Source organism: Oncorhynchus clarkii, chromosome 3 (genome assembly GCF_045791955.1).
Source record: "Oncorhynchus clarkii lewisi isolate Uvic-CL-2024 chromosome 3, UVic_Ocla_1.0, whole genome shotgun sequence".
NCBI classification, from domain to species: domain Eukaryota; kingdom Metazoa; phylum Chordata; class Actinopteri; order Salmoniformes; family Salmonidae; genus Oncorhynchus; species Oncorhynchus clarkii.
The window spans coordinates 86,557,269-86,582,969 of NC_092149.1; the positions used below are offsets into that span (position 1 = coordinate 86,557,269).

The 25,701-nt window shown below is 49.5% G+C and overlaps 1 protein-coding gene across 1 annotated transcript in view; it reads left to right on the forward strand.

Moving 5' to 3' along the window:
• The window catches only part of LOC139405532 (integrin alpha-V-like), a 75,792-nt gene that overhangs the window by 30,010 nt on the left and 20,081 nt on the right, over nucleotides 1-25,701 (forward strand). The window contains exons 14-22 of the mRNA XM_071147943.1: nucleotides 1,314-1,359; nucleotides 10,036-10,143; nucleotides 11,148-11,203; nucleotides 14,184-14,338; nucleotides 17,349-17,486; nucleotides 19,482-19,549; nucleotides 19,746-19,893; nucleotides 21,500-21,592; nucleotides 21,808-21,887. Of these exons, the coding sequence (XP_071004044.1) occupies nucleotides 1,314-1,359; nucleotides 10,036-10,143; nucleotides 11,148-11,203; nucleotides 14,184-14,338; nucleotides 17,349-17,486; nucleotides 19,482-19,549; nucleotides 19,746-19,893; nucleotides 21,500-21,592; nucleotides 21,808-21,887 (892 nt within the window). The remainder of the gene's footprint in view (nucleotides 1-1,313; nucleotides 1,360-10,035; nucleotides 10,144-11,147; nucleotides 11,204-14,183; nucleotides 14,339-17,348; nucleotides 17,487-19,481; nucleotides 19,550-19,745; nucleotides 19,894-21,499; nucleotides 21,593-21,807; nucleotides 21,888-25,701) is intronic.

Here is a 25,701-nt window from a genome sequence, read left to right on the forward strand (position 1 = left end):
CTCTCTGTCTCTCTCCTCTGTCTCTCTCCTCTCCCCCCTCTCCCCCCTCTCTCTCTCTCCTCTCCCCCCTCTGTCTCTCTCTCCTCTCCCCTCTCTGTCTCTCTCCTCTCCCCTCTGTCTCTCCCATCTCTGTCTCTCCCCCCTCTCCCCCCTCTCTCTCTCTCCCCTCTCTGTCTCTCTCCTCTCTGTCTCTCCCCTCTCTGTCTCTCTCCTCTCCTCTCTCTGTCTCTCTCCTCTCCCCTCTCTGTCTCTCTCCTCTCCCCTCTCTGTCTCTCTCCTCTCCCCCCTCTGTCTCTCTCCTCTCCCCCCTCTCCCCCCTCTCTCCTCTCCCCCCTCTGTCTCTCTCTCCTCTCCCCCCTCTGTCTCTCTCTCCTCTCCCCCCTCTGTCTCTCTCTCCTCTCCCCCCTCTGTTTCTCTCTCCTCTCCCCCCTCTGTTTCTCTCTCCTCTCCCCCCTCGGTCTCTCTCCTCTCCCCCCTCTGTCTCTCTCTCCTCTCCCCTCTCTGTCTCTCTCTCCTCTCCCCTCTCTGTCTCTCTCCTCTCTCCTCTCTCCTCTCCCCTCTCTGTCTCTCTCCTCTCCCCTCTCTGTCTCTCTCCTCTCCCCCCTCTGTCTCTCTCCTCTCCCCCCTCTGTCTCTCCTCTCCCCCCTCTGTCTCTCTCCTCTCCCCCCTCTGTCTCTCTCCTCTCCCCCCTCTGTCTCTCTCCTCTCCCCTCTCTGTCTCTCTCCTCTCCCCTCTCTGTCTCCCCCCCCCTCTCCCCTCTCTGTGTCTCTCTCCTCTCCCCTCTCTGTCTCTCTCCTCTCTGTCTCTCTCCTCTCCCCTCTCTGTCTCTCCCCCCTCTCTGTCTCTCTCCTCTCCCCCCTCTGTCTCTCTCCTCTCCCCCCTCTGTCTCTCTCTGTCTCTCTCCTCTCCCCTCTCTCTCTCTCCCCTCTCTGTGTCTCTCTCCTCTCCCCCCTCTCCCCCCTCTGTCTCTCTCTCCTCTCCCCTCTCTGTCTCTCTCCTCTCCTCTCCCCTCTCTGTCTCTCTCCCCTCTCTGTGTCTCTCTCTCCTCTCCCCCCTCTGTCTCTCTCTCCTCTCCCCCCTCTGTCTCTCTCTCCTCTCCCCCCTCTGTCTCTCTCTCCTCTCCCCTCTCTGTCTCTCTCTCCTCTCCCCTCTCTGTCTCTCTCTCCTCTCCCCTCTCTGTCTCTCTCTCCTCTCCCCCCTCTCCCCTCTCTGTCTCTCCTCTCTCCTCTCCCCCCTCTATCTCTCTCCTCTCCCCCTTCTCCCCTCTCTGTCTCTCCCCCCTCTCTACCTCTCTATCTGTCTCTCCACCACAGACTTAATAGTTGGTGTATTTGGTGCAGACAAAGCTGTTCTATACAGGTACAGTAGTGCTGTGGTTTATATGAATCTAAAGGAACCCACGTGGTTTATATGAATCTAAAGTAACCCACGTGGTTTATATGAATCTAAAGTAACCCACGTGGTTTATATGAATCTAAAGTAACCCACGTAGTTTATATGAATCTAAAGTAACCCACGTGGTTTACAGTGGGGCAAAAAAGTATTTAGTCAGCCACCAATTGTGCAAGTTCTCCTACTTAAAAAGATGAGCTAGGCCTGTAATTGTCATCATAGGTACACTTCAACTATGACAGACAAAATGAGGGAAAAAAATCCAGAAATCATTGTAGGATTTTTGTATGAATTTCTTTGCAAATTATGGGAGAAAATAAGTATTTGGTCACCTACAAACAAGCACGATTTCTGGCTCTCACAGACCTGAAACTTCTTATTTAAGAGGCTCCTCTGTCCTCCACTCGTTACCTGTATTAATGGCACCTGTTTGAACTTGTTATCAGTATAAAAGACACCTGTCCACAACCTCAAACAGTCACACTCCAAACTCCACAATGGCCAAGACCAAAGAGCTGTCAAAGGACACCAGAAACAAAATTGTAGACCTGCACCAGGCTGGAAAGACTGAATCTGCAATAGGTAAGCTGCTTGGTTTGAAGAAATCAACTGTGGGAGCAATTATTAGGAAATGGAAGACATACAAGACCACTGATAATCTCTCTCGATCTGGGGCTCCACGCAAGATCTCACCCCGTGGGGTCAAAATGATCACAAGAACGGTGAATAAAAATCCCAGAACCACACGGGGGGACCTAGTGAATGACCTGCAGAGAGCTGGGACCAAAGTAACAAAGCCTACCATCAGTAACACACTACGCCGCCAGGGACTCAAATCCTGCAGTACCAGACGTGTCCCCCTGCTTAAGCCAGTACATGTCCAGGCTCGTCTGAAGTTTGCTAGAGAGCATTTGGATGATCCAGAAGAAGATTGGGAGAATGTCATATGGTCAGATGAAACCAAAATAGAACTTTTTGGTAAAAACTCAACTCTTCATGTTTGGAGGACAAAGAATGCTGAGTTGCATCCAAAGAACACCATACCTACTGTGAAGCATGGAGGTGGAAACATCATGCTTTGGGGCTGTTTTTCTGCAAAGGGACCAGGACGACTGATCCGTGTAAAGGAAAGAATGAATGGGGCCATGTATCGTGAGATTTTGAGTGAAAACCTCCTTCCATCAGCAAGGGCATTGAAGATGAAACGTGGCTGGGTCTTTCAGCATGACAATGATCCCAAACACACCGCCCGGGCAACGAAGGAGTGGCTTCGTAAGAAGCATTTCAAGGTCCTGGAGTGGCCTAGCCAGTCTCCAGATCTGAACCCCATAGAACATCTTTGGAGGGAGTTGAAAGTTCATGTTGCCTAGCAAAAAGCCCCAAAACATCACTGCTCTAGAGGAGATCTGCATGGAGGAATGGGCCAAAATACCAGCAACAGTGTGTGAAAACCTTGTGAAGACTTACAGAAAACGTTTGACCTCTGTCCTTGCCAACAAAGGGTATATAACAAAGTATTGAGATAAACTTTTGTTATTGACCAAGTACTTATTTTACACCATAATTTGCAAATAAATTCATTAAAAATCCTACAATGTGATTTTCTGGATTTTTTTTCTCATTTTGTCTGTTATAGTTGAAGTGTACCTATGATGAAAATTACAGGCCTCTCTCATCTTTTTAAGTTGGAGAACTTGCACAATTGGTGGCTGACTAAATACTTTTTTGCCCCACTGTGTATGAATCTAAAGGAACCCACGTGGTTTATATGAATCTAAAGTAACCCACGTGGTTTATATGAATCTAAAGTAACCCACGTGGTTTATATGAATCTAAAGTAACCCACGTGGTTTAAATTAATCTAAAGTAACCCACGTGTTGCATACTCTGTATGCAATGTTGAATTGATCCTGTCAGGATAGATCTCCCCCTGTGAGTTGGCTGGCTGGCTGGTTGTCTGTCAGGATAGATCTCCTTCTGTGAGTTGGCTGTCAGGATAGATCTCCCCCTGTGAGTTGGCTGGCTGGCTGGTTGTCTGTCAGGATAGATCTCCCTCTGTGAGTTGGCTGTCAGGATAGATCTCCCCCTGTGAGTTTGTTGGCTGGCTGTCAGGATAGATCTCCCCCTGTGAGCTGGCTGTCAGGATAGATCTCCCCCTGTGAGCTGGCTGTCAGGATAGATCTCCCCCTGTGAGCTGGCTGTCTGTCAGGATAGATCTCACCCTGTGAGCTGGCTGTCTGTCAGGATAGATCTCACCCTGTGAGCTGGCTGTCTGTCAGGATAGATCTCACCCTGTGAGCTGGCTGGCTGTCAGGATAGATCTCACCCTGTGAGCTGGCTGGCTGTCAGGATAGATCTCACCCTGTGAGCTGGCTGTCAGGATAGATCTCCCCCTGTGAGCTGGCTGTCTGTCAGGATAGATCTCACCCTGTGAGCTGGCTGTCTGTCAGGATAGATCTCACCCTGTGAGCTGGCTGTCTGTCAGGATAGATCTCCCCCTGTGAGCTGGCTGGCTGTCAGGATAGATCTCACCCTGTGAGCTGGCTGGCTGTCAGGATAGATCTCACCCTGTGAGCTGGCTGGCTGTCAGGATAGATCTCACCCTGTGAGCTGGCTGGCTGTCAGGATAGATCTCACCCTGTGAGCTGGCTGGCTGTCAGGATAGATCTCGCCCTGTGAGCTGGCTGGCTGTCAGGATAGATCTCCCTCTGTGAGTTGGCTGTCAGGATAGATCTCCCCCTGTGAGTTTGTTGGCTGGCTGTCAGGATAGATCTCCCCCTGTGAGCTGGCTGTCAGGATAGATCTCCCCCTGTGAGCTGGCTGTCAGGATAGATCTCCCCCTGTGAGCTGGCTGTCTGTCAGGATAGATCTCACCCTGTGATCTGGCTGTCTGTCAGGATAGATCTCACCCTGTGAGCTGGCTGTCTGTCAGGATAGATCTCACCCTGTGAGCTGGCTGGCTGTCAGGATAGATCTCACCCTGTGAGCTGGCTGGCTGTCAGGATAGATCTCACCCTGTGAGCTGGCTGTCAGGATAGATCTCCCCCTGTGAGCTGGCTGTCTGTCAGGATAGATCTCCCCCTGTGAGCTGGCTGTCTGTCAGGATAGATCTCACCCTGTGAGCTGGCTGTCTGTCAGGATAGATCTCACCCTGTGAGCTGGCTGTCTGTCAGGATAGATCTCACCCTGTGAGCTGGCTGGCTGTCAGGATAGATCTCACCCTGTGAGCTGGCTGGCTGTCAGGATAGATCTCACCCTGTGAGCTGGCTGGCTGTCAGGATAGATCTCACCCTGTGAGCTGGCTGGCTGTCAGGATAGATCTCGCCCTGTGAGCTGGCTGGCTGTCAGGATAGATCTCACCCTGTGAGCTGGCTGGCTGTCAGGATAGATCTCACCCTGTGAGCTGGCTGGCTGTCAGGATAGATCTCACCCTGTGAGCTGGCTGGCTGTCAGGATAGATCTCACCCTGTGAGCTGGCTGGCTGTCAGGATAGATCTCACCCTGTGAGCTGGCTGGCTGTCAGGATAGATCTCACCCTGTGAGCTGGCTGGCTGTCAGGATAGATCTCCCCCTGTGAGCTGGCTGGCTGTCAGGATAGATCTCCCCCTGTGAGCTGGCTGTCTGTCAGGATAGATCTCACCCTGTGAGCTGGCTGGCTGTCAGGATAGATCTCCCCCTGTGAGCTGGCTGGCTGTCAGGATAGATCTCCCCCTGTGAGCTGGCTGGCTGTCAGGATAGATCTCACCCTGTGAGCTGGCTGGCTGTCAGGATAGATCTCACCCTGTGAGCTGGCTGTCAGGATAGATCTCCCCCTGTGAGCTGGCTGTCTGTCAGGATAGATCTCACCCTGTGAGCTGGCTGTCTGTCAGGATAGATCTCACCCTGTGAGCTGGCTGTCTGTCAGGATAGATCTCCCCCTGTGAGCTGGCTGGCTGTCAGGATAGATCTCACCCTGTGAGCTGGCTGGCTGTCAGGATAGATCTCCCCCTGTGAGCTGGCTGGCTGTCAGGATAGATCTCACCCTGTGAGCTGGCTGGCTGTCAGGATAGATCTCACCCTGTGAGCTGGCTGGCTGTCAGGATAGATCTCGCCCTGTGAGCTGGCTGGCTGTCAGGATAGATCTCACCCTGTGAGCTGGCTGGCTGTCAGGATAGATCTCCCCCTGTGAGCTGGCTGTCAGGATAGATCTCCCCCTGTGAATTGGCTGGCTGTCAGGATAGATCTCCCCCTGTGAGCTGGCTGGCTTTCAGGATAGATCTCCCCCTGTGGGCTGGCTGGCTTTCAGGATAGATCTCCCCCTGTGGGCTGGCTGGCTGTCAGGATAGATCTCCCCCTGTGAGCTGGCTGGCTGTCAGGATAGATCTCCCCCTGTGAGCTGGCTGGCTGTCTGTCAGGATAGATCTCCCCCTGTGAGTTGGCTGGCTGGCTGGTTGTCTGTCAGGATAGATCTCCCTCTGTGAGTTGGCTGTCAGGATAGATCTCCCCCTGTGAGTTTTTTGGCTGGCTGTCAGGATAGATCTCCCCCTGTGAGCTGGCTGTCAGGATAGATCTCCCCCTGTGAGCTGGCTGTCAGGATAGATCTCCCCCTGTGAGCTGGCTGTCAGGATAGATCTCCCCCTGTGAGCTGGCTGTCTGTCAGGATAGATCTCACCCTGTGAGCTGGCTGGCTGTCAGGATAGATCTCACCCTGTGAGCTGGCTGGCTGTCAGGATAGATCTCACCCTGTGAGCTGGCTGTCAGGATAGATCTCCCCCTGTGAGCTGGCTGTCTGTCAGGATAGATCTCACCCTGTGAGCTGGCTGTCTGTCAGGATAGATCTCACCCTGTGAGCTGGCTGTCTGTCAGGATAGATCTCCCCCTGTGAGCTGGCTGGCTGTCAGGATAGATCTCACCCTGTGAGCTGGCTGGCTGTCAGGATAGATCTCACCCAGTGAGCTGGCTGGCTGTCAGGATAGATCTCACCCTGTGAGCTGGCTGGCTGTCAGGATAGATCTCACCCTGTGAGCTGGCTGGCTGTCAGGATAGATCTCGCCCTGTGAGCTGGCTGGCTGTCAGGATAGATCTCACCCTGTGAGCTGGCTGGCTGTCAGGATAGATCTCACCCTGTGAGCTGGCTGGCTGTCAGGAAAGATCTCACCCTGTGAGCTGGCTGGCTGTCAGGATAGATCTCACCCTGTGAGCTGGCTGGCTGTCAGGATAGATCTCACCCTGTGAGCTGGCTGGCTGTCAGGATAGATCTCACCCTGTGAGCTGGCTGGCTGTCAGGATAGATCTCCCCCTGTGAGCTGGCTGGCTGTCAGGATAGATCTCCCCCTGTGAGCTGGCTGTCTGTCAGGATTGATCTCACCCTGTGAGCTGGCTGGCTGTCAGGATAGATCTCCCCCTGTGAGCTGGCTGGCTGTCAGGATAGATCTCCCCCTGTGAGCTGGCTGGCTGTCAGGATAGATCTCACCCTGTGAGCTGGCTGGCTGTCAGGATAGATCTCACCCTGTGAGCTGGCTGTCAGGATAGATCTCCCCCTATGAGCTGGCTGGCTTGCTGTCAGGATAGATCTCCCCCTGTGAGCTGGCTGGCTGGCTGTCAGGATAGATCTCCCCCTGTGAGTTGGCTGGCTGTCAGGATAGATCTCCCCCTGTGAGTTGGCTGGCTGTCAGGATAGATCTCCCCCTGTGAGCTGGCTGTCAGGATAGATCTCCCCCTGTGAATTGGCTGGCTGTCAGGATAGATCTCCCCCTGTGAGCTGGCTGGCTTTCAGGATAGATCTCCCCCTGTGGGCTGGCTGGCTTTCAGGATAGATCTCCCCCTGTGGGCTGGCTGGCTGTCAGGATAGATCTCCCCCTGTGAGCTGGCTGGCTGTCAGGATAGATCTCCCCCTGTGAGCTGGCTGGCTGTCAGGATAGATCTCCCCCTGTGAGCTGGCTGGCTTTCAGGATAGATCTCCCCCTGTTGGCTGGCTGGCTTTCAGGATAGATCTCCCCCTGTGGGCTGGCTGGCTGTCAGGATAGATCTCCCCTTGTGAGCTGGCTGGCTGGCTGTCAGGATAGATCTCCCCCTGTGAGCTGGCTGGCTATCTGTCAGGATAGATCTCCCCCTGTGAGCTGTCTGTCAGGATAGATCTCCCCCTGTGAGCTGGCTGGCTGTCTGTCAGGATAGATCTCCCCCTGTGAGCTGTCTGTCAGGATAGATCTCCCCCTGTGAGCTGGCTGGCTGTCTGTCAGGATAGATCTCCCCCTGTGAGCTGGCTGGCTGTCTGTCAGGATAGATCTCCCCCTGTGAGCTGGCTGGCTGGCTGTCAGGATAGATCTCCCCCTGTGAGCTGGCTGGCTGTCAGGATAGATCTCCCCCTGTGAGTTGGCTGGCTGTCAGGATAGATCTCCCCCTGTGAGCTGGCTGTCAGGATAGATCTCCCCCTGTGAATTGGCTGGCTGTCAGGATAGATCTCCCCCTGTGAGCTGGCTGGCTTTCAGGATAGATCTCCCCCTGTGGGCTGGCTGGCTTTCAGGATAGATCTCCCCCTGTGGGCTGGCTGGCTGTCAGGATAGATCTCCCCCTGTGAGCTGGCTGGCTGTCAGGATAGATCTCCCCCTGTGAGCTGGCTGGCTGTCAGGATAGATCTCCCCCTGTGAGCTGGCTGGCTTTCAGGATAGATCTCCCCCTGTGGGCTGGCTGGCTTTCAGGATAGATCTCCCCCTGTGGGCTGGCTGGCTGTCAGGATAGATCTCCCCTTGTGAGCTGGCTGGCTGGCTGTCAGGATAGATCTCCCCCTGTGAGCTGGCTGGCTATCTGTCAGGATAGATCTCCCCCTGTGAGCTGTCTGTCAGGATAGATCTCCCCCTGTGAGCTGGCTGGCTGTCTGTCAGGATAGATCTCCCCCTGTGAGCTGTCTGTCAGGATAGATCTCCCCCTGTGAGCTGGCTGGCTGTCTGTCAGGATAGATCTCCCCCTGTGAGCTGGCTGTCAGGATAGATCTCCCCCTGTGAATTGGCTGGCTGTCAGGATAGATCTCCCCCTGTGAGCTGGCTGGCTTTCAGGATAGATCTCCCCCTGTGGGCTGGCTGGCTTTCAGGATAGATCTCCCCCTGTGGGCTGGCTGGCTGTCAGGATAGATCTCCCCCTGTGAGCTGGCTGGCTGTCAGGATAGATCTCCCCCTGTGAGCTGGCTGGCTGTCAGGATAGATCTCCCCCTGTGAGCTGGCTGGCTTTCAGGATAGATCTCCCCCTGTTGGCTGGCTGGCTTTCAGGATAGATCTCCCCCTGTGGGCTGGCTGGCTGTCAGGATAGATCTCCCCTTGTGAGCTGGCTGGCTGGCTGTCAGGATAGATCTCCCCCTGTGAGCTGGCTGGCTGTCTGTCAGGATAGATCTCCCCCTGTGAGCTGTCTGTCAGGATAGATCTCCCCCTGTGAGCTGGCTGGCTGTCTGTCAGGATAGATCTCCCCCTGTGAGCTGTCTGTCAGGATAGATCTCCCCCTGTGAGCTGGCTGGCTGTCTGTCAGGATAGATCTCCCCCTGTGAGCTGGCTGGCTGTCTGTCAGGATAGATCTCCCCCTGTGAGCTGGCTGGCTGGCTGTCAGGATAGATCTCCCCCTGTGAGTTGGCTGGCTGTCAGGATAGATCTCCCCCTGTGAGTTGGCTGGCTGTCAGGATAGATCTCCCCCTGTGAGCTGGCTGTCAGGATAGATCTCCCCCTGTGAATTGGCTGGCTGTCAGGATAGATCTCCCCCTGTGAGCTGGCTGGCTTTCAGGATAGATCTCCCCCTGTGGGCTGGCTGGCTTTCAGGATAGATCTCCCCCTGTGGGCTGGCTGGCTGTCAGGATAGATCTCCCCCTGTGAGCTGGCTGGCTGTCAGGATAGATCTCCCCCTGTGAGCTGGCTGGCTATCAGGATAGATCTCCCCCTGTGAGCTGGCTGGCTTTCAGGATAGATCTCCCCCTGTGGGCTGGCTGGCTTTCAGGATAGATCTCCCCCTGTGGGCTGGCTGGCTGTCAGGATAGATCTCCCCTTGTGAGCTGGCTGGCTGGCTGTCAGGATAGATCTCCCCCTGTGAGCTGGCTGGCTATCTGTCAGGATAGATCTCCCCCTGTGAGCTGTCTGTCAGGATAGATCTCCCCCTGTGAGCTGGCTGGCTGTCTGTCAGGATAGATCTCCCCCTGTGAGCTGTCTGTCAGGATAGATCTCCCCCTGTGAGCTGGCTGGCTGTCTGTCAGGATAGATCTCCCCCTGTGAGCTGTCTGTCAGGATAGATCTCCCCCTGTGAGCTGTCTGTCAGGATAGATCTCCCCCTGGGCTTTTAGAAGTCTTCCATAAAAAAGGAAAGAAGACAGCAGCACCTTTCGACCTTAGTCTAAACATGTGTCCCAAATTGCACCCTATTCCCTGAGCCCTATGGACCCTGGTCTAAAGTAGTGCACTATAAAGGGAATAGGGTGCCAATTCAGGGGACAGGGGACAGAGGGGACACAGTGGATATAGCTTCGGGCTAACAGTCTAGCTTGTTAGATCATAGCTTCAGACTTCCCCACACCCTATTCCTTACACACAGTGCGCTATAACCGCAGGGTTCATGGGCGCTTTCCTTTTGTCGGAGGTCGCGCTGTGCTCACCGCTGTTGTTTATGGTCTGACCTCTGACCTTTGATCCCCAGGGCCCGGCCGGTCATCAGTGTTAACGCCACCCTGGACATCAGCCCTCAGATCCTCAACCCACAGGATAGGAACTGCAAACTGCTTGACCATGACACACCAGTGTCCTGGTGCGTGACACACAGATTTTCACTTTCTTATGACAGAAAATATTAATGTCTCTGTGCGATGCATTGGTTCATGTCAGGGATGGCATTGAAGAGCCAAAATGTAATGGAAATGGGCTCGGGGGGGGTCTTCATTGACTACAGTGGTCGTCCACACAGTGTATTAGCAAGTTACACTTGCAAGCCTTTGTTTGAGAAGAACTATATGTTAATATGGCATACTCTTGTTCTCCCTTTGTGCTGACTGCGTGTTTGTAACACACACAAACTTCCTGTCTGGTAACCTCATGTTTAAACTGTACAGACAGACTTCCTGTCTGGTAACCTCATGTTTAAACTGTACATACAGACTTCCTGTCTGGTAACCTCATGTTTAAACTGTACAGACAGACTTCCTGTCTGGTAACGTCATGTTTAAACTGTACAGACAAACAGAGCTGACATAAGACCATGCAACATGTTTAGCCAGTATCTACCATGTGGTGCTGTATGCTTGTCTTGAGAACCGTAGAGAACACCCTGGCCCGTAGAGAACACCCTGGCCCGTAGAGAACTCTGTGGCCCGTAGAGAACACTATGGCTTAAGGAGAACTCTGTGGCCCGTAGAGATTTCTGTGGCCCGTAGAGAACTCTGTGGCCCGTAGAGAACTCTGTGGCCCGTAGAGAACACTGTGGCCCGTAGAGAACACTGTGGCCCGTAGAGAACACTGTGGCCCGTAGAGAACACTGTGGCCCGTAGAGAACACTGTGGCCCGTAGAGAACACTGTGGCCCGTAGAGAACACTGTGGCCCGTAGAGAACACTGTGGCCCGTAGAGAACACTGTGGCCCGTAGAGAACTCTGTGGCCCGTAGAGAACTCTGTGGCCCGTAGAGAACTCTGTGGCCCGTAGAGAACACTGTGGCCCGCAGAGAACACTATTAGTGCTTTTAGAGTTGGATTTCAATTGTTTTCAGTTGTGTCTACGAGATGTAAGCACATGGCGATATTTATTGTGTCTCCCCTCAGTTTCAAAGTGAAGTACTGTGTGAAGGCGAGTGGGAGAAGCGCCCCAGCCTCACTGAGTGAGTATCTGAAGGACATCTACTTCTTTACACTACATTGGATCCCTACGGGGGCTCTCTGCTACGCAACAAACGCTACTCTAGACAAAGTTGTTACCTGACAGCGTTTCCCCCTCTCCCGTGTCCACCAGCTGTACTTACAGAGATCTCTCCTTTACGGTCACAAAAAACGCAGCTATCCGTCTCTCCTCTCTATTTCTCTGAAACTGTTGCATCCCAAATGCCACCCTAATTCCCTACATAGTGCACTACCTTTTGACCTGAGCCCTATGGACCCTGGTTAAAAGTAGTGCACTATAAAGGGAATAGGGTGCCATTTGGGACGCATCACCGTGGCAACAGAACCACGGCTCACCTCTTGTCTCTGTATAAAGACATCCTGTCTGGCTGGACTAAGTCTGTTACCCAGCCTGTTAAGAGTACAGCTTCAGGCTAGTAAGTGTGAGCTCAGCTCCGTTCCCAGTAGGACAGCCTGCTGTGTGGTGTAAGGTTTTTAAAAGCCTCCATCTGGCTTTGCATCAGTTTCATGGCAACGCGCTCGGTCTGTCTGTCTTTGTCTCTGTGTGTGTAATGGCTCCCAGACTCTGGGCCGTGTTCATTAGGGCACACTGTAGCAAAACGTTTTGCAACAGAAATGAAAACATACATTTCTTATTGGACAAGTTCAGATAGCCCCATTCCTGTTTCAGTTGAGTTTTTTTTATTTTTTCTAATGAGTAGGACCCAGCGCTGCATGGGAGACCACAGACGACGCTCCCAATTCATTATTTCTCGAGAGGCCTTTGAACTTCACTGCTCATGTCCCCCCGACTCCCATCAAATGGGTAGTGTTGCAGGAAACCAGAACCGTCTATTCTATTAGCTACTGTTGCAGGAAACCAGAAACGTCTTATTGTTCTCATAGCTACTGTACGAAGCAAGAGGATCAAATAGCTGTGTTTTTTGTGGTCAGAAAAAGGAGAGTTCTCGATAAGGAACCTACTGCTGGTCTAAAGTGGAGATGTAAAACTCTGTGCCAAACGTCTGTTTTATCTGGACATGATGTGTGTCTTTTTGGAAATGAGTGATTTCCCCCTGAAAGCTTTGCTCATATCACAACCGATGCCACTACTGTCAGAACTATCGCTCAGTGACGGTTAGAACTATCGCTCAGTGACGGTTAGAACTATCGCTCAGTGACGGTTAGAACTAACGCTCAGTGACCGTTAGAACTATCGCTCAGTGACGGTTAGAGCTATCGCTCAGTGACGGTTAGAACTATCGCTCAGTGACGGTTAGAGCTATCGCTCAGTGACGGTTAGAACTATCGCTCAGTGACGGTTAGAACTATCGCTCAGTGACGATTAGAACTATCGCTCAGTGACGGTTAGAACTATCGCTCAGTGACGGTTAGAACTATCGCTCAGTGACGGTTAGAACTATCGCTCAGTGACGGTTAGAACTATCGCTCAGTGACCGTTAGAGCTATCGCTCAGTGACGGTTAGAGCTATCGCTCAGTGACGGTTAGAACTATCGCTCAGTGACGGTTAGAACTATCGCTCAGTGACGGTTAGAACTAACGCTCAGTGACCGTTAGAACTATCGCTCAGTGACGGTTAGAGCTATCGCTCAGTGACGGTTAGAACTATCGCTCAGTGACGGTTAGAACTATCGCTCAGTGACGGTTAGAACTATCGCTCAGTGACGGTTAGAGCTATCGCTCAGTGACTGTTAGAACTATCGCTCAGTGACGGTTAGAGCTATCGCTCAGTGACGGTTAGAACTATCGCTCAGTGACTGTTAGAACTATCGCTCAGTGACTGTTAGAACTATCGCTCAGTGACTGTTAGAGCTATCGCTCAGTGACGGTTAGAACTATCGCTCAGTGACGGTTAGAACTATCGCTCAGTGACGGTTAGAACTATCGCTCAGTGACGGTTAGAACTATCGCTCAGTGACGGTTAGAACTATCGCTCAGTGATGGTTAGAACTATCGCTCAGTGACGGTTAGAACTATCGCTCAGTGACGGTTAGAACTATCGCTCAGTGACGGTTAGAACTATCGCTCAGTGACTGTTAGAACTATTGCTCAGTGACGGTTAGAGCTATCGCTCAGTGACGGTTAGAACTATCGCTCAGTGACGGTTAGAACTATCGCTCAGTGACGGTTAGAACTATCGCTCAGTGACGGTTAGAAATATCGCTCAGTGACGGTTAGAACTATCGCTCAGTGACGGTTAGAACTATCGCTCAGTGACGGTTAGAACTATCGCTCAGTGACGGTTAGAACTATCGCTCAGTGACGGTTAGAACTATCGCTCAGTGACCGTTAGAACTATCGCTCAGTGACCGTTAGAACTATCGCTCAGTGACGGTTAGAACTATCGCTCAGTGACGGTTAGAACTATCGCTCAGTGACGGTTAGAACTATCGCTTAGTGACGGTTAGAACTATCGCTCAGTGACGGTTAGAACTATCGCTCAGTGACGGTTAGAACTATCGCTTAGTGACGGTTAGAACTATCGCTCAGTGACGGTTAGAACTATCGCTCAGTGACGGTTAGAACTATCGCTCAGTGACGGTTAGAACTATCGCTCAGTGACCGTTAGAGCTATCGCTCAGTGACGGTTAGAACTATCGCTCATTGACTGTTAGAACTATCGCTCAGTGACTGTTAGAACTATCGCTCAGTGACGGTTAGAGCTATCGCTCAGTGACGGTTAGAACTATCGCTCAATGACCGTTAGAACTATCGCTCAGTGACGGTTAGAACTATCGCTCAGTGGCGGTTAGGACTATCGATCAGTGACGGTAAGGACTATCGCTCAGTGACGGTTAGAACTATCGCCCTGTGACGGTTAGAACTATCGCTCAGTGACGGTTAGAACTATCGCTCAGTGACGGTTAGAACTATCGCTCAGTGACGGTTAGAACTATCGCTCAGTGACTGTTAGCTAGTTAGTCACGGCCTCATTGTCAGTCAGTCTGTGTCCTTGTCAGAGTTCCAGGTTGACCTGGTGTTGGACAAACACAAACACAAGGGGGCGACAAAGAGAGTTCTGTTCCTCCACGGCAAGACCTCCCGGTACACCAAGAACATGACGGTCAGCAACGGCCGAGGACCAGCCTGCGAGGAGCAAGAAGCCTTTCTCATAGTGAGTTGTCCAAAGGAAATGGACCATCCCTTAACAAGACCCCCCTCATATGATCTGAGAGGATAGGACTGGTGGAAACAGTATACCCTTCTAATCATTTTTTTCAGATCTACAGAAGTGTGTAGGGGCTAGGAATTGGTTTGGGATTAGGAGTTTCATCTTGTAAACTTTAGGCATTGATTCTGTATGCAGATTCTGTATGCTAGTTACTAAACCACAACCCTCTGTAGGATGACTCTAGTTACTAAACCACAACCCTCTGTAGGATGACTAGTTACTAAACCACAACCCTCTGTAGGATGACTCTAGTTACTAAACCACAACCCTCTGTAGGATGACTAGTTACTAAACCACTACCCTCTGTAGGATGACTCTAGTTACTAAACCACAACCCTCTGTAGGATGACTAGTTACTAAACCACTACCCTCTGTAGGATGACTAGTTACTAAACCACAACCCTCTGTAGGATGACTCTAGTTACTAAACCACAACCCTCTGTAGGATGACTAGTTACTAAACCTCAACCCTCTGTAGGATGACTCTAGTTACTAAACCACAACCCTCTGTAGGATGACTCTAGTTACTAAACCACAACCCTCTGTAGGATGACTCTAGGTACTAAACCACAACCCTCTGTAGGATGACTCTAGTTACTAAACCACAACCCTCTGTAGGATGACTAGTTACTAAACCACTACCCTCTGTAGGATGACTAGTTACTAAACCACAACCCTCTGTAGGATGACTCTAGTTACTAAACCACAACCCTCTGTAGGATGACTCTAGTTACTAAACCACAACCTTCTGTAGGATGACTCTAGTTACTAAACCACAACCCTCTGTAGGATGACTAGTTACTAAACCACAACCCTCTGTAGGATGACGACTAGTTAATAAACCACAACCCTCTGTAGGATGACGACTAGTTACTAAACCACAACCCTCTGTAGGATGACTAGTTACTAAACCACAACCCTCTGTAGGATGACGACTAGTTACTAAACCACAACCCTCTGTAGGATGACTCTAGTTACTAAACCACAACCCTCTGTAGGATGACTAGTTACTAAACCACAACCCTCTGTAGGATGACTCTAGTTACTAAACCACAACCCTCTGTAAGACGACTCTAGTTACTAAACCACAACCCTCTGTAGGATGACTCTAGTTACTAAACCACTACCCTCTGTAGGATGACTAGTTACTAAACCACAACCCTCTGTAGGATGACTAGTTACTAAACCACAACCCTCTGTAGGATGACTACAGTGCCTTGCGAAAGTATTCGGCCCCCTTGAACTTTGCGACCTTTTGCCACATTTCAGGCTTCAAACATAAAGATATAAAACTGTATTTTTTGTGAAGAATCAACAACAAGTGGGACACAATCATGAAGTGGAACGACATTTATTGGATATTTCAAACTTTTTTAACAAATCAAAAACTGAAAAATTGGGCGTGCAAAATTATTCAGCCCCCTTAAGGTAATACTTTGTAGCGCCACCTTTTGCAGCTGTAAGTCGCTTGGGGTATGTCTCTATCAGTTTTGCACATCGAGAGACTGACATTTTTTCCCATTCCTCCTTGCAAAACAGCTCGAGCTCAGTGAGGTTGGATGGAGAGCATTTGTGAACAGCAGTTTTCAGTTCTTTCCACAGATTCTCGATTGGATTCAAGTCTGGACTTTGACTTGGCCATTCTAACACCTGGATATGTTTATTTTTGAACCATTCCATTGTAGATTTTGCTTTATGTTTTGGATCATTGTCTTGTTGGAAGACAAATCTCCGTCCCAGTCTCAGGTCTTTTGCAGACTCCATCAGGTTTTCTTCCAGAATGGTCCTGTATTTGGCTCCATCCATCTTCCCATCAATTTTAACCATCTTCCCTGTCCCTGCTGAAGAAAAGCAGGCCCAAACCATGATGCTGCCACCACCATGTTTGACAGTGGGGATGGTGTGTTCAGCTGTGTTGCTTTTACGCCAAACATAAAGTTTTGCATTGTTGCCAAAAAGTTCAATTTTGGTTTCATCTGACCAGAGCACCTTCTTCCACATGTTTGGTGTGTCTCCCAGGTGGCTTGTGGCAAACTTTTAACAACACTTTTTATGGATATCTTTAAGAAATGGCTTTCTTCTTGCCACTCTTCCATAAAGGCCAGGTTTGTGCAATATACGACTGATTGTTGTCCTATGGACAGAGTCTCCCACCTCAGCTGTAGATCTCTGCAGTTCATCCAGAGTGATCATGGGCCTCTTGGCTGCATCTCTGATCAGTCTTCTCCTTGTATGAGCTGAAAGTTTAGAGGGACGGCCAGGTCTTGGTAGATTTGCAGTGGTCTGATACTCCTTCCATTTCAATATTATCGCTTGCACAGTGCTCCTTGGAATGTTTAAAGCTTGGGAAATATTTTTGTATCCAAATCCGGCTTTAAACTTCTTCACAACAGTATCTCGGACCTGCCTGGTGTGTTCCTTGTTCTTCATGATGCTCTCTGCGCTTTTAACGGACCTCTGAGACGATCACAGTGCAGGTGCATTTATACGGAGACTTGATTACACACAGGTGGATTGTATTTATCATCATTAGTCATTTAGGTCAACATTGGATCATTCAGAGATCCTAACTGAACTTCTGGAGAGCGTTTGCTGCACTGAAAGTAAAGGGGCTGAATAATTTTGCACGCCCAATTTTTCAGTTTTTGATTTGTTAAAAAAGTTTGAAATATCCAATAAATGTCGTTCCACTTCATGATTGTGTCCCACTTGTTGTTGATTCTTCACAAAAAATACAGTTTTATATCTTTATGTTTGAAGCCTGAAATGTGGCAAAAGGTCGCAAAGTTCAAGGGGGCCGAATACTTTTGCAAGGCACTGTAGGTACTAAACCACAACCCTCTGTAGGATGACTAGTTACTAAACCACAACCCTCTGTAGGATGACTAGTTACTAAACCACAACCCTCTGTAGGATGACTCTAGTTACTAAACCACAACCCTCTGTTCCGTAGGATGATTCTGAGTTCCGGGATAAGATCACTCCCATCTCTGTGTTCATGGAGTTTAGTCTGGACTACCAGCAGGCAGCAGATAAGACCGGCCTACTGCCTATCCTGGACCAGTCTACGCCCACCAACATCTCCAAACAGGTACCTCTTTACCTAAGGCTTCGTCCCAAATGGCACCCTATATAGTGCACTACTTTTAATCAGATCCCTATGAGTCCTGGTCTAAAGTAGTGCACTATGTAGTGAATAGAGTACCATTTAGGATGCACACAAACTGTTGTGATCAGGTGTAGAGTAGCATGTTGAGTTCAGTGGAGGTCGGTGCCCTTCAAGATCAGCCTTGTTTCTGTTACAGCGTATTGGATGACTGTCATTCATATTCACCCAGTTCAATGTAACAGTGACAGGTTTAGGTTACTGTCATTCATATTCACCCAGTTCAATGTAACAGTGACAGGTTTAGGTTACTGTCATTCACCCAGATCAATGTAACAGTGACAGGTTTAGGTTACTGTCATTCATATTCACCCAGTTCAATGTAACAGTGACAGGTTTAGGTTACTGTCATTCATATTCACCCAGTTCAATGTAACAGTGACAGGTTTAGGTTACTGTCATTCATATTCCATTCACCCAGATCAATGTAACAGTGATAGGTTTAGGATACTACATGATAGTGGAATGTTTCCTATACCCATCATGGGCTTTCTACAAACCAGCCTACGAATGAAAGTTTATAACGTAGGTGCACATGTCGAGAGACAAACTGGAGTCCTCAGGGTGACAAACAGTTACACATTCTATACCGCCTCGCACCATCTAGATGATTTGGGGCATTAGTCCAAACCGTTGCAAACCTTTCCATTTTGCAACTAAATCAAGCGTTCCTATTGGACAAATTTAGCTAGGTCCCTCCCCGTTCTGTTCCGTTTGCTTCTGTTTTTTAAAAGAAACATTTTCGCAACAGAATCGTCGGGATGAATACACCCCTGATCATCCGCACGCACAGTTCGCTTTCACAGCAGCCACACACAGCGTCGTCACTTTGTTCGTTGTAGAATTCCTTCTCGCGTCTTCGCTCTCTCCTCCTCTCACCTTTTCCCTTCGCTTGTGGACTTTAGTGTACAACACAACAGCTGTCTGTGACCAGGCGCAAACACCCCTCCAAGCCAAACCTTCATACCATAACCGCTAACCTTTACACAGCCTACGTTATAGTCAACAAGCTAGAACTAACGTGTTAGCAAAACCCACAATCCAATCTGTGTGTTCAATTACTCAGTACAGTGTACAACAAGCAGTTTAGCAGTGACATCGGCTGGTGCCGGTGGCAATAAATTAATAAAACCAAAAGCTTACCTTGACTTAGAAGATTTCCTGTGTTGGATAGCCTTAGCCAGCTAGCTAGCTAACGTCAATAGCATTCCTCTCTGTTTGAGTCAGGTTGTTGAATAGGCTAAATTAGCTGCATTAGCTAAGGAAGTGAAAGGTAAACTAAGAAGAAAAATACAATGAAATATAGCTCTCTCTCTTTCTGCTGAATCTCCTTAATTTTGTTTACATTTTTTTGTTTAACTTCAACTATTGTCTTTCTCTCACTTTGATTCAACTACTCACCACATTTTATACACTGCAGTGCTAGCTGTAGCTTCTGCTTTCAGTACTAGATTAATTCTCTGATCCTTTGTTTGGGTGGACTACATGTTAGTTCATGCTACAAGGTTGGAGGACGTCCTCCGGAAGTTGTCATAATTACTGTGTAAGTCTATGGAAGGGGGTGTGAAAACACGAGCCTCCTAGGTTTTGTATTGAAGTCAATGTACCCAGAGGAGGACAGAAGCTAGCTGTCCTCCGGCTACACCATGGTGCTACCCTACAGAGTCCTGTTGAGGCTACTGTAGACTTGCATTACAAAACGGTGTGTTTTAAATCAGTTATTTGGTGATGTGAATATATTTAGTATAGTTTTATCTAAAAAGGATAACTTTTTAAATTTTTCTCTATTTTGATGAAATCCACTGAGGAGGATGGTCCTCCCCTTCCTCCTCTGTTGGAGCCTCCTCTGATTGAGTGGTGAGGGATGGGTAAAGTTTTTTGGGGGTAAACAAACTGTCTACTTGGGACAATATTTTTCAGGCCCATATCCTACTGGACTGTGGAGATGACAACATCTGCAAGCCAGACCTCAAGCTGTCTGTAGTGAGGTGAGTGGTCCTCCTCCTTCAGTATATAAGGCTATGAGGACTAACATAGCTAGCCAAGCCCAGCTGTGCTGGCCTAGTTACAGAGAACGTATCATCGCCAGAACAGTGTGGTTCTTGTTTCCCACAGTGATGTTGTTCAAACTGAGTCTAGATCTTTTTCCATGAATTGTCTTATTTTTTATTTTTTTACCACAAGTGACCAGAAGGAGATCTACATAGGAGACGATAACCCCTTGACCCTGGAGGTGACCGCGGAGAACCGAGGAGAAGGGGCGTACGAGGCAGAGCTACATGTCTTCATTCCTCCCCAAGCTGACTTCACCGGGGTCGTACGCAACAGTGAGGTATACACTCCCCTAATGAACTGTGATGGTGATGGTATGGGTAGGTTGTACCCAACAGTGAGGTATAAACTCCTCTAATGAACTGTGATGGTGATGGTATGGGTAGGTTGTACCCAAAAGTGAGGTATACATTCCCCCTCATTCTGCCTTGTTCAGGGGCAGAACGACAGATTTTTTACCTTGTCAGCTCGGGGGATTTGATCTTGCAACCTTTCGGTTACTAGTCCAACACTCTAACCACTAGGCTACACTGCCACCTCTACACTCTAACCACTAGGCTACCCTGCCTCCTCTACACTCTAACCACTAGGCTACCCTGCCACCTCTACACTCTAACCACTAGGCTACGCTGCCGCCCCCACACTCTAACCACTAGGCTACGCTGCCGCCCCCACACTCTAACCACTAGGCTACACTGCCACCTCTACACTCTAACCACTAGGCTACCCTGCCTCCTCTACACTCTAACCACTAGGCTATGTTGCCACCTCTACACTCTAACCACTAGGCTACGCTGCCGCCTCTACACTCTAACCACTAGGCTACGCTGCCGCCTCTACACTCTAACCACTAGGCTACGCTGCCGCCTCTACACTAACCACTAGGCTACGCTGCCACCTCTACACTCTAACCACTAGGCTACGCTGCCACCTCTACACTCTAACCACTAGGCTACGCTGCCACCTCTACACTCTAACCACTAGGCTACGCTGCCACCTCTACACTCTAACCACTAGGCTACGCTGCCACCTCTACACTCTAACCACTAGGCTACGCTGCCACCTCTACACTCTAACCACTAGGCTACGCTGCCACCCCTACACTCTAACCACTAGGCTACGCTGCCGCCCCTACACTCTAACCACTAGGCTACGCTGCCACCTCTACACTCTAACCACTAGGCTACGCTGCCGCCTCTACACTCTAACCACTAGGCTACGCTGCCACCTCTACACTCTAACCACTAGGCTACGCTGCCACCTCTACACTCTAACCACTAGGCTACCTGCCGCCCCCACACTCTAACCACTAGGCTACGCTGCCGCCCCCACACTCTAACCACTAGGCTACGCTGCCGCCCCTACACTCTAACCACTAGGCTACCTGCCACCTCTACACTCTAACCACTAGGTTACGCTGCCGCCTCTACACTCTAACCACTAGGCTATGCTGCCACCTCTACACTCTAACCACTAGGTTACGCTGCCACCTCTACACTCTAACCACTAGGCTATGCTGCCACCTCTACACTCTAACCACTAGGTTACGCTGCCACCTCTACACTCTAACCACTAGGCTATGCTGCCACCTCTACACTCTAACCACTAGGCTACGCTGCCACCCCATACACTCTAACCACTAGGCTACGCTGCCACCTCTACACTCTAACCACTAGGCTACCTGCCACCTCTACACTCTAACCACTAGGCTACGCTGTCGCCCCGTAGACATTATCCACTAGAAATGGTTCTCTGAAGGAATCCTGATGCTAAAATACTAATGAGACATGTTTGTTTGTCCAATGACAATACAGCCGTGATGTTATGATGGACGGAAACAGCAGTAAAAGCTTAGAAAATACATATTTATTTGTCCCCTTTTCCAGACTCTGTCTAGATTGTCCTGCGCCTACAAGATAGAGAATCAGACCAGGGTGGTGGTGTGTGACCTGGGGAACCCCATGAAAGGAGGAACTAAAGTGAGTGGATAGAGCATGCAGATGGTGACAGTCCTGTTGACCTGAATGAGGGAGGGGGGGGGGGGATTCCTGTTCTAGGTATTCTATTTCTATGTCGGGGTGTTGACAGACACCTAGACGGCACCGGGTTACTGGTACATGTGAGTGTACTTTGTGAATAAATGTGCCTCTGATCAGAGTGACTCACAGTGATCCTGATGTTGTGGTGTGTTCAGGTGCTGGCCGGTCTACGTTTCAGCGTCCACCAGCTCTCAGAGCAGGACACGTCTGTGGAGTTTGACCTGCAGATAAAGAGGTAATCAGGGTCGTAGCCACATATGAGAAACTCTCTATTTTTTAGGAACTACAATCAGGGTCTCAACTCACTGTTAAGAGTTAGAATAGTACCATATTAAAGTAGCAATTTTGTAAACGTTGCTACGCATCAGCAGTTTTCCTGTTGTTATTTATTTCAAATGTATTTATGAAGCCCTTCGTACATCAGCTGATGTCTCAAAGTGCTGTACAGAAACCCAGCCTAAAACCCCAAACAGCAAGCAATGCAGGTGTAGAAGCACGGTGGCTAGGAAAAAACTCCCTAGAAAAGCCAGAACCTAGGAAGAAACCTAGAGAGGAACCAGGCTATGTGGGGTGGCCAGTCCTCTTCTGGCTGTACCGGGTAGAGAGGAACCAGGCTCTGAGGGGTGGCCAGTCCTCTTCTGGCTGTACCGGGTAGAGAGGAACCAGGTTATGTGGGGTGGCCAGTCCTCTTCTGGCTGTACCGGGTAGAGAGGAACCAGGCTCTGAGGGGTGGCCAGTCCTCTTCTGGCTGTACCGGGTAGAGAGGAACCAGGCTATGAGGGGTGGCCAGTCCTCTTCTGGCTGTACAGGGTAGAGAGGAACCAGGCTATGAGGGGTGGCCAGTCCTCTTCTGGCTGTGCCGGGTGGAGATTATAACAGAACATGGCCAAGATGTCTAGTAAAGTTTACAGTAATGTCGGATAAAAAAAAATGACAGGCCTGATGGAAACACACATTTTCTGTAAACTTTCCAAACGTCAACAAAACAAAATATCAAAGTAAATTGGGAGTCATGTGATGACATGTTGTGTTGGTCCTCCCACTATGACATGGTGTGTTGGTCCTCCCACTATGACATGATGTGTTGGTCCTCCCACTATGACTTGGTGTGTTGGTCCTCCCACTATGACATGGTGTGTTGGTCCTCCCACTATGACATGGTGTGTTGGTCCTCCCACTATGACATGGTGTGTTGGTCCTCCCACTATGACATGGTGTGTTGGTCCTCCCACTATGACTTGGTGTGTTGGTCCTCCCACTATGACTTGGTGTGTTGGTGTGTTGGTCCTCCCACTATGACTTGGTGTGTTGGTCCTCCCACTATGACATGGTGTGTTGGTCCTCCCACTATGACATGGTGTGTTGGTCCTCCCACTATGACATGGTGTGTTGGTCCTCCCACTATGACTTGGTGTGTTGGTCCTCCCACTATGACATGGTGTGTTGGTCCTCCCACTATGACTTGGTGTGTTGGTCCTCCCACTATGACATGGTGTGTTGGTCCTCCCACTATGACTTGGTGTGTTGGTCCTCCCACTATGACATGGTGTGTTGGTCCTCCCACTATGACTTGGTGTGTTGGTCTTCCCACTATGACTTGGTGTGTTGGTCCTCCCACTATGACATGGTGTGTTGGTCCTCCCACTATGACTTGGTGTGTTGGTCCTCCCACTATGACATGGTGTGTTGGTCCTCCCACTATGACATGGTGTGTTGGTCCTCCCACTATGACATGGTGTGTTGGTCCTCCCACTATGACATGGTGTGTTGGTCCTCCCACTATGACTTGGTGTGTTGGTCCTCCCACTATGACTTGGTGTGTTGGTCCTCCCACTATGACTTGGTGTGTTGGTCCTCCCACTATGACATGGTGTGTTGGTCCTCCCACTATGACTTGGTGTGTTGGTCCTCCCACTATGACTTGGTGTGTTGGTCCTCCCACTATGACATGGTGTGTTGGTCCTCTCACTATGACTTGGTGTGTTGGTCCTCCCACTATGACTTGGTGTGTTGGTCCTCCCACTATGACTTGGTGTGTTGGTCCTCCCACTATGACTTGGTGTGTTGGTCCTCCCACTATGACATGGTGTGTTGGTCCTCCCACTATGCCTGGGGAAACCATGCAGTTTATCAGGCTACAGATGAAATCCGTTATGATGAACTTCACAGGGAGGTGAAAGAGCCCGGTGATGAGCTTGATGCTGCTTTCTAATAAAAATAGAGGGTCTAATTTAGGTTACATGATGATTGACTGCCGTTTGACAAAATAATCCTGCTCTTTTGTCCATAATAACCTCATCATGAAGGGAATACGTGCCCCCTTGTAGTGAAAGAGAGAGAAGCCCTTGTAGAGAGAGAGAGAAGCCCTTGTAGAGAAAGAGAGAGAAGCCCTTGTAGAGAAAGAGAGAGAAGCCCTTGTAGAATTAGAGAGAAGCCCTTGTAGAGAAAGAGAGAGAAGCCCTTGTAGAATTAGAGAGAAGCCCTTGTAGAATTAGAGAGAAGCCCTTGTAGAGAAAGAGAGAGAAGCCCTTGTAGAATTAGAGAGAAGCCCTTGTAGAGAAAGAGAGAGAAGCCCTTGTAGAGAAAGAGAGAGATGCCCTTGTAGAATTAGAGAGAAGCCCTTGTAGAATTAGAGAGAAGCCCTTGTAGAGAGAGAGAGAGAAGCCCTTGTAGAATTAGAGAGAAGCCCTTGTAGAATTAGAGAGAAGCCCTTGTAGAGAAAGAAGCCCTTGTAGAGAAAGAGAGAGAAGCCCTTGTAGAATTAGAGAGAAGCCCTTGTAGAGAAATAAGCCCTTGTAGAGAAAGAGAGAGAAGCCCTTGTAGAATTAGAGAGAAGCCCTTGTAGAATTAGAGAGAAGCCCTTGTAGAATTAGAGAGAAGCCCTTGTAGAGAAAGAGAGAGAAGCCCTTGTAGAATTAGAGAGAAGCCCTTGTAGAATTAGAGAGAAGCCCTTGTAGAATTAGAGAGAAGCCCTTGTGGAGAAAGAGAGAGATGCCCTTATAGAGAAAGAGAGAGAAGCCCTTGTAGAATTAGAGAGAAGCCCTTGTAGAATTAGATAGAAGCCCTTGTAGAATTAGAGAGAAGCCCTTGTAGAGAAAGAGAGAGAAGCCCTTGTAGAGAAAGAGAGAGAAGCCCTTGTAGAGAAAGAGAGAGAAGCCCTTGTAGAATTAGAGAGAAGCCCTTGTAGAATTAGAGAGAAGCCCTTGTAGAATTAGAGAGAAGCCCTTGTAGAGAGAGAGAGAAGCCCTTGTAGAGAGAGAAGCCCTTGTAGAGAAAGAGAGAGAAGCCCTTGTAGAATTAGAGAGAAGCCCTTGTAGAGAAAGAGAGAGAAGCCCTTGTTGAGAAAGAGAGAGAAGCCCTTGTAGAGAAAGAGAGAGATGCCCTTGTAGAATTAGAGAGAAGCCCTTGTAGAATTAGAGAGAAGCCCTTGTAGAGAGAGAGAGAAGCCCTTGTAGAATTAGAGAGAAGCCCTTGTAGAGAAAGAAGCCCTTGTAGAGAAAGAGAGAGAAGCCCTTGTAGAATTAGAGAGAAGCCCTTGTAGAGAAAGAAGCCCTTGTAGAGAAAGAGAGAGAAGCCCTTGTAGAATTAGAGAGAAGCCCTTGTAGAATTAGAGAGAAGCCCTTGTAGAATTAGAGAGAAGCCCTTGTAGAGAAAGAGAGAGAAGCCCTTGTAGAATTAGAGAGAAGCCCTTGTAGAATTAGAGAGAAGCCCTTGTAGAATTAGAGAGAAGCCCTTGTAGAGAAAGAGAGAGAAGCCCTTGTAGAATTAGAGAGAAGCCCTTGTAGAGAAAGAGAGAGAAGCCCTTGTAGAATTAGAGAGAAGCCCTTGTAGAGAAAGAGAGAGAAGCCCTTGTAGAATTAGAGAGAAGCCCTTGTAGAGAAAGAGAGAGAAGCCCTTGTAGAGAAAGAGAGAGATGCCCTTGTAGAATTAGAGAGAAGCCCTTGTAGAGAGAGAGAGAAGCCCTTGTAGAATTAGAGAGAAGCCCTTGTAGAATTAGAGAGAAGCCCTTGTAGAGAAAGAAGCCCTTGTAGAGAAAGAGAGAGAAGCCC